A 9,228-nucleotide genomic window follows, 5' to 3' on the forward strand; every position below is an offset into this window, starting at 1 on the left:
GTTGTAATTAACATATGTGATTCATTTTGATATAAAATCGTATTTTGAAGTAAAATGTATTCAGAGTAATGTAATGAGGCCCATTTGGGTTTTTTCATGTTTGATGTAAAAATCATTGATTGGTTTGTTTATATATTTTACATTAATGGCACGCAATTCAGCCACCGGGATGGTAAGTACCATTCTTGTTTCACAAAGTAAACCAAAATCTATCTATCTATCTATCTATCTATCTATCTATCTGTCTGTCTATCTGTCTATCTATCTATCTACCTATCTATTTATCTATCTACAAGTATCTATCTATCTAGGAGAAGCAAACAAAAATATGGATAGAGAGATAGAGATGGAAGAGGGAGAGAGAGAGAATCCATTTCTATTGTCAATTGAAATTTAACATATCCTATGCAGTTGCTTTTCTACAAAATATCATCTACAAACATACACACACGCACACACACACACACACACACACATACAGATACACCTATGATTATTATTGTTCGTAAAGGGAGAGAGAGGGAGAGAGAGACAGACTAAAATGAATTTGTTGCTTCATATTGTTGGAAATATTTACGATCACTTCATACAAAAACAAACTAATTACACCCTTTACTGCTTTTATTGCATGCATTGATTAAGCTTTATTGAACCGATTATTACCTCAGCTGTTTTATATCACTGACTAACTCTCGTGTGCTGACAACGTATACGGCTAAACCTATGATTAATTTGTTATTCAAATGCTATTGTGTTGGCAAATTACATATGAATGTGATTTGTTACTTGGATCACGTGGTAGCTATGAAACATGGGATGCCTTCATGCAAAAAGGCAATGGCCGCCTTCGAAGGACTATACTAGGCAATGAGAACACAGTGCCGTGCCTTGACTGTAAGGGCACAACTGCTGCAGCCAGTTACTTGAACCTATACCTTATGATTGTACGTCTGTGGTCTCATCCACTCAGCCATGTACAGCTCCTAGTTTGACACACAAAAATCGAAATACAAAAATTATTACAGTAGTATGATTATGTATAATCATATATATGATTTCATAGGTGTATTCAAAATCTAATCAGTCCATGTTTTATAGTCTTATAAGGTTATAATATGGTTTGTATTTACTTTTATCTAATACTGTTCAATATTTTTCACCACTTGTACAGTGTTTTTGTCATATTCATATTCACATTGATAGCAAATTTCAACAAATGTAATACAAAAAAAGAATGTCGTATATATGTGTTTTGTAAGATGAACAATTTCGACTTTTAAGCGACATGTTTTTGTTTTATTTTGAATAAACCTAGATTGAATTGAATTGAATTAACTAGACATATAAAAGTCATCACAGTTGTATATTTCATAGGTGAGTCATCACAAAATTATACTGTCGCCTCGAAGGACCAGCGCCTCCTTGTACCCTATGTCCCCCAAAAAATTACAACGGGACCTGCCGCAATGATAGCTATAAAAACAGTGAATCAATCCAAATACAATTCAGGGTACGAAACTATATCTATAATGATTTACTTCACTGGTCAAAGAGAAATGAGGAATTTTGTAGAGCATGTCAGGAATCTCTTCCCTCCAAGTTCTGTCTATTCTGTTCACACACAAGAGCATCCAAGTGCTAAACGTGGAAGAAACAGACTCATGACATGCTTTACAACAGTCCACATTTCTCTGTGACCGCTAAACAAAATTGAATGGGGTTTTCTGTAAAATAGAGCTAAAATGTTTTATTTGAAAAACCCTAAGGTAGCATTTAGACAATTTAACCATAATGGGTGTTATCAATGCGAAAATATAATTGTATTTTTTTTTTGGGGGGGGGGGAACACACTGTAGTATTTTAAGTTGCATAAGGCGCCATTCAGCAGCCTTAAGGGGATGAAATCAAATATTTCTTTTTTTATTTTATAACAATTTTGAAAATTTTTTACCATGTATTTTGTATACGCCTATATGCGAAGATTTTGAGGAACTAGAATTTACTTCAAGAAAGGTGCCAGGTAAAAATGTCAGAGGTAAAAATGTCAGAGGTAAAAATGTCAGAAGTAAAAATGTCAGAGGTAAAAATGTCAGAAGTAAATATAAGAGGTAAAAATGTCAGAAGTAAAAAATGTCAGAGGTAAAAATGTCAGAAGTAAAGATGTCAGAGGTAAAAATAACAGAGGTTAAAATGTCAGTAGTAAAAATGAGGTAAAACATTTTTACATCTGACATCACACAACACGCAATACTTACACGAAACTATAAAGACACGCATATCGAGTGTCACATCATTAGAATTCGATTTGGAAGACAGAGGATAGGACACAGGAAAGTACAAAAAAAAAATGAAAATCTTTAATACCCGATATAGGAAGAACATGCCAAGATAATTATTTTTGATAGGTACCCTTACAGTAATGATAATAATAATAATAATAATAATAATAATAATGACAAAGATAATAATAATAATAATAATAATAATAATAATAATAATAATAAAGTCTTATTTACCCAGGGTAACCTATTCAGTGTTGCCACTGCTCTACTAGAGGGCCCTGACATCATAATTACCCTAGCGAGGCCAGGTTACCATTTACATACACCTGGGTCGAGAGGGACAGGGTGGGTAAAACATCTTGTCCAAGGACGTAAGCACTGGGCGGGATTCGAACTCGGGTCCTCCGATCGGGAGTCGGGAGTCTTATCCACTATGTCACAGCACCCCCATCTGTAGCTGCTGATGTTATGTTTGAGTACTCATTCTTGTAGTTAAAACATAATCACGACATTTGTTAAATGGATATCCAAGAAGACCAGAGACTCCACACAGGGGGCAAATATGATGTCATTGCCCCCCCCCCTCCCATGATTACCGACATCTAATATTTAAAAATTGCTGAATACTTTATCCGACATGTTCACCTTATGGCTGAATTTGATTATGAAAATGCAAAATGTCCCTCGCATGGAACAAGGGTACCAACTCAAATAACCTCTCGGTCTCTTCCCATAGATTCAGCCCACTTTTAAGAGAGAGAAAGTCCGGAATATTTCATCACTGTTTAGTGTGTACCCGATCAGTCTTTCAATTTAAATGCTTAAGTTCTCTCGTGCTAAAGGGCATCGGCCTATCCACTCCCAATCAACCTTTTTTTTTGTATTACAGTTCTTTTATTGATCCATAACTTAAACATAAACATTATGACATCATTCACTGTCTACATGACTGACATAATCACACAATCCAGGCTAAATCATATATAAATGAAGATTAATTTCAGCATAACAAAATAAAATCAGTGAATCTCGAATAAATCCAGCTAGATTACAATATTTCTGCATAAACTCAATAGAAGGTGCATGTGAATATGTCTTGCCTTCAACCCTAATCAACCCTTTTCATGTTCGATGACACTTTCATAGAATCGATGTGATACACTTGAAGATTTCGACACATTCCATCAAAAGTGTCTTGAAGACATCTATTTTCATTTCGATATCAAAACGCGAAAGCTCCCTCTCGATGGGATGGATTGAGACATATCCCCTCCCACATTCTCCTTCTGCTCGCGCCCGGCCCCCCCCCCCCCCTCCATGCATTTCGAGATTGCACAATTTTCAATATTCTACAACAAGTGAACACAAGATGATGGATTTGCAAATATTTTAGATATGCCATCTAATGTTTCACCAACATTGTACACCATATTGCAAATTTTTAGTTGAGAAAATTAAAAATCTCCTTTGTGTGGGAGGGACAAAACCTCGACCCGATCGGTTGCTCCGCTCCCTCGCACATATCCTACAAGTTTTGCGCACCCCCCCCCCCCCAATCATTAAAGATCTTTGCCCTTAATCTACAGAAAGAGAGGGGTCTTAGATCGTACAAACGGCACATGTGAGTTCGTAGCCATTGATATACGGGCCACAAGGAAGACCGGTCCCGCTCAAACACCTTGTCTCCACAGGGTACAGGAGCGCGCCATTTTGATTCCCTTCCGATCCGGGTACGGCTTCAGCATCGCCGTCCACGCAGATGTACTCGGTCGTCTTGTAATTGTAATAATCAGCCATCAATAAGCCAGCGTACTCCAGACGCCATTCGTCGGAAGGGCACACGTTGCGAGCTGGGATCATCAACTTGGTCGTTTGTCCGGGTGGAGCCAGGCAGACAGCACAACTCGGGGTGAGGTCGTTTAGCTGTTGCCAGTGGCCCACAAACGTGTCTGTTTCATACTCGGCAGAATAGATACGAGCTCTGTGATCATGCAGCTTTGGTTCCACCTCGTCATAGATTGGTTCTTCTGGTAAACACAGGTAGTTAGAACCACTTCCCTCTTCATGGAACCATCCACCTCCGACTGACCCTGTAGATAGTGCATAACCCAAACTTCATTCTACAAGTTTATTTTTAAGCCATAACATCAGTTTCATAAGAATAATCTTCGGTTTTTCTGAAAATCTTGAAAATCTTACACTGTTTTATAATCCCCAAATTTTGTTATCATTTTCATCATTTTGGTTAAGAAGATTTATCCACCAGTTTAGAGTCTTTATGGTCCTTTATCGTGACTTCATAACATTTCTGCAATATGTAATGTGCCTTTACTAGATCAAGTGAAGTAATGGTTGTTATCGAACCGTGTTTTAAGAATACATAATATAGTGATGCAAGACACAGTTTCCGGTATACAGACCACCGGGAAAATATCTAAAAGCTCGGGAGAGGTTTGGGATGAGTGTTTAAAGGGAGGGAAGAGAAGACTGTGGTAGAGGACGAAGAAGAAGGGGTGGAGAAATATTGCATCAAGATACTACGTAACTAACCATTTTGTTTCATTTGCTTACCCGAATATATGAGTTCGGCGCCCTGTGGGCAAACAGGTTTGCCCCATCGAACGTAAAGGACACCCTTTGTCTGATTTCCAGCCGGAAGAGTCTTCCCTGGTTCTTCCACTGGCTCTGGAGTTCCATGCAATGGCTCTGGAGTTCCATGCAATGGCTCTGGAGTTTCATCCCCACCTTCACCAAAATAATGATCATAAACAGCTTCAAATTACAAACCTAATTACTTTCTTAACTTGTATCGTGTATCGGCGTAGCCAGGATTTCATCTTAGGGACGGGAGGAGGACGTGCGAGGGGGTGTCCCCCCCCCCCCCCCCTCCTTCGGGCAGTGAGAACTTTCTGTATTTTGATGTTGTAAATGGTTCATTTGATGCATGTTTTGGCATGTTATATGAACTTGAAACAGTCCAACTGGTTGAAGTAAGATAGCAGTATTTAGATGTAGATTATTATTGAACAGTGTGCCATAAAAATGTTATGAATTCAACAAATTCCTTATATTGATTCTTACAATACAAAATACAATTTTACATTTTCAGGCCTGAAATGCAGCGATTTATGGTGCAAACTGCTGGTGAAATACTCAGATTTTTTTTTCAGCCCCCTCAAAAATTAGGGAAATGAATAGTTTTTTTTTTCAAGGAAGTATTGATAGTAAATCAAGAAATCTTAGCTCTTATTCCGCATGTGCATCATCGCTGTGTAGTAGAGTGTAAAAGGTCTAATGACGTCCCTGATTTCATTCTTCTTTTTCTCATTGTTCTTCTGCTATGCTGAATTTCAGGTTTTGAAAATTAGAATAGAAATATATATAAAATGTACAGAAAACAGTGACTTGTAGACATAGTTTTTACTCTGTAGAGTTTAAAATGACTTAGGCCTACATCCTGTTGCCATGATCGTTGTAAATCTACGTAGGAGTGATATTTTCCTATTTATGTGAAGAAGGCAGAATATCCGTTCAATAAAATCATGACATACGCAAATAATGAACTCCAGAAAGATAAGGACAAATCATTATTGCGAAATATATGTCTAGATGGGCAAGTTAGTTAGATACTGTCATTATAAATGAAAAGATATACTGTACATCGTAAACCGAACGAGCCGAGTTGAGCGTCTCTGCCGTCGCGGCCATCCCTGCCAGCCACACCTGCTGGACCGGAAGGTCCTTGGGGTCCTGGAACACCAGCCGGACACATAAAACACTGGCCTGCCGTGAAAAACGAAGAACACAATCAGAGATGGCCATTATGCAACCCTGTGGTACAGGCATGTGGATTTATGAGTAACGTTGAAATTATTTGAAGTTTAGAAAGTATTGCATATTACACTTCTCCACTTCGTTTAAAATCATTAGAAATGGCATCAAGTCCTAAATGCATGCGTGTCCATGTCTGCTCAAACAAAAGATGTAACTTCGAAACGGCGTGAAAATATTTAATCGTAGAATAATGAATCTGATTTGCATTTTCACATTGTAGATTTACACCATTAATTTTCCTGCTAATTCAATTTTCATTAAAATATTTATACATTTATTAACGAATCTATTTATTTCACTCTCCATTTGTTATTTCGTTGTTTCACTGGCTTACTACACCTCGTTTAGGTAACGTTTGACAAATATCAGCTGATAACATTAAAAGAGACCTCCGGATGATTATCAGACTTTTACATTTAAACAACTAATACCTATGCTCAGTATTTATACAGAGTTTCAGAATTTACAGTGATTGGGATGAGGAATAAGAATGTTGTCAAAATCTATGACAAATTGCAATGAACAAGGATGATGACAATCATGGCAGCCTCACTATAAGAATGCATGAGTTGAGGCTCAAGGAAGCAGAACAAAAGAAGAAGGCATGCATAGATTCTACACAGGTGAACTTGTTAAGCAGGCGGCATTGTAATGGAATTATACTGCTACATATCTGAAGTATGTGAGGTTCCAGTGTCATCAATACTGTTCAGGTTATTTGTTTAAGATTTTTCAGAGTATTGGTTTCTCTGCTCAAGGACCACATTAAATAATTATTCATCAAATCTATCATGGAGTTGTCGATTTATGTACAACATGATGGGAAATTATGAAAATCGTATGGAATGCCCCTTTTAGAGTGCAGATGTTCTTTTTTATTGTTTTCGACCGGAATTCATGGTGACTTACACCGTTTGCGTCAACATGAAAAAAAAATATATGAAATTGGAACGAAATTTGCTTGCTGAACTTTCCAATTTATCTGACTATAAATGCGTTATATCAGAATCATTAATTGTGCACGCTTGCTCAAGACTATGACAGACTGTTGATTCAAAAAGTACAGCAATGAATAGAAGCACAAATTCTTTCCCACAAAACCGCACCCACACACACTCACGATCGTTGCTTGTATGCGCGTATACAAAAAGAAATCTTATTAGGAAATCATATGCTCGTAAGTTAATGAATTGATAACTTCATGAAGCTGAAGAGTACGTTTGATTCGTATATTTATACTCACCGGAGAACAACGGCCACACAAAAGGCCCCTGGAAATTTAGGTCCTTGCTCTGATGTGTGTCTGGCGGATTGCTCGTTGGCACAGAAGAGTCCACACCTCGTCGAGTTCGTTTAACATTTTCATCGGCTCGGTAGTCAAGGAAACTGATGTCTCCAAAAATCGCATGGTTTTTAGAAATCAGCTCCAGAGTCGCAAAAGAGCGAGTGATCTCCTCAAGTGATGCCTGTGGTATTGCATTGAGCAATTTTATTTCAAACGGCAAGAGAGAGAGAGAGAGAGAGAGAGAGGGGGGGGGGAGGGGAGGGAAGTTGGGGGTGGCAATAAAAGCACGATATACAGGTAAAAATGTCACTTAATCTTTTCATTATCACGAATCACTATCAAGGAGCATAATGCTATTTCAATTTAAAAGTCATTGCGGACTGTGCACAAGTAGCGTGATTTAGATGTAAGAACCAACATAAAAAAACAACAACGAACAAATCTTATAGAGCGAAACAGATAAACAGTGCACATTAGTGTGAATCGGGGGAAAAACAACAACAATGTTAGATGGTAAGTACAAGATGAAAAGCACATTAATGAGCAACCTTACCTCGAGATCCTGGATTTTATCTCGGAGTGCCAAGACTAAATCCGTGTCAGAATCTGATAAACGCCCATCTCCTGTAACAACATAAACCATGGTTACACGATTGACAGAATAAAAACTGTTCAAGTCTGCTGAACCGCATGTATTTGCATATGAATATACATACCCACATACATACATACATATATACAAAATTAAATACATCATCTATGAAAAAAATAAGTAGGATTGCACCCACACAAAAGCAAAAAGAAAATTCCATGTCAATTAAGTCGTCATATTGGCATAATATCTGACAATGCAGTGACATTTTAACCTGAATTACTGCAATTTTTTTTTAAAGTAAGTTCTTGTTTAATGTTGTTGTCCCTTTCATTACGAGAGATTGGTTTCTTGTTCCGAATGGCCTTACCTCCCCCTTCGGATATCTCCTTTGGTAGACCTTGGGTCTGTGAGATGACCCAAATCAAACAGAAGAACATAAAAGCACGGGATAATCCAGACACAGATGACATCTTTACACTCTAATCTGGTCCAGTTACAGTAAAAATGAATAGGAATATTTAACTAAAAAAATGTTCCTGGTTCTGGTTTATCGGCTCAGTAACAACTACTTTTGTGTGCGGTTACCGCTTGTGTAGCGCTCTTTTATAATGTGATGTCACAATCTCAAATCTGCATTTGCGTATCTTGATTGGCCGACCCCTCTCGCACATTCCCCCCCCCCCATAAACGTACAATAAATGGATCCAAGCCAATATGTTGTCACTGGATATTGACAAAGCAAATTCTGCTCTTCAGCAATTCCTTGCAAGCTACTCCCGATCATGAAAAGATTGATGACATCAGATTATCCCAGGTCGATTGTTCCAAGTCTTGAGGACTTCACATAGACAGCAATTTTATTGTACAAAACGAGAAAAGGCTAATTCAGTTCAGGAACAATGCAAGAAGCATACCCCCAGAAACTATTATCTTAAACACATAATTATATACTCAACTATAAATCCCCATGTCTCAAGCATGGAAGTCTAGCATTGGTTAAGTGGCCCAAATCTTACTTTTGATTCCCCTTTCCTTCTTCAAAAACGCTTCATCAGAATAGGTAACATTGCCAGATACTCATCTTATACACACGAATAAAAAAAAAGACATCACGTTTACCGATTTGTCTAGTTAGTATTTTCTTTTTTTTATATTTCGTCTAATGATCTTCCTGAGGTTTTTTTTTTTTAAACAAAACGTTAAAGGGACATTCCAGACGATTTTCATAATTT

The 9,228-nt window shown here is 37.6% G+C and overlaps 1 protein-coding gene across 1 annotated transcript; it reads right to left on the reverse strand.

The window, feature by feature from the left end:
* Positions 1-461: 461 nt before the first annotated feature.
* On the reverse strand, positions 462-8,556 carry LOC139723775 (uncharacterized). The gene is made up of 6 exons (XM_071634984.1): positions 8,364-8,556; positions 7,955-8,025; positions 7,360-7,582; positions 5,943-6,065; positions 4,854-5,027; positions 462-4,372 (listed from the first exon to the last, which is right to left on the reverse strand). The coding sequence occupies exons 1-6, from the start codon at positions 8,464-8,466 to the stop codon at positions 3,882-3,884; spliced, it is 1,185 nt and encodes a 394-aa protein (XP_071491085.1). The 5' UTR covers positions 8,467-8,556; the 3' UTR covers positions 462-3,881.
* Between the last annotated feature and the right edge of the window lie 672 nt (positions 8,557-9,228).

Source organism: Diadema antillarum, unplaced genomic scaffold (assembly GCF_040938485.1).
Source record: "Diadema antillarum isolate AM-2024a unplaced genomic scaffold, OU_Dant_1.0 scf00000199, whole genome shotgun sequence".
NCBI classification, from domain to species: domain Eukaryota; kingdom Metazoa; phylum Echinodermata; class Echinoidea; order Diadematoida; family Diadematidae; genus Diadema; species Diadema antillarum.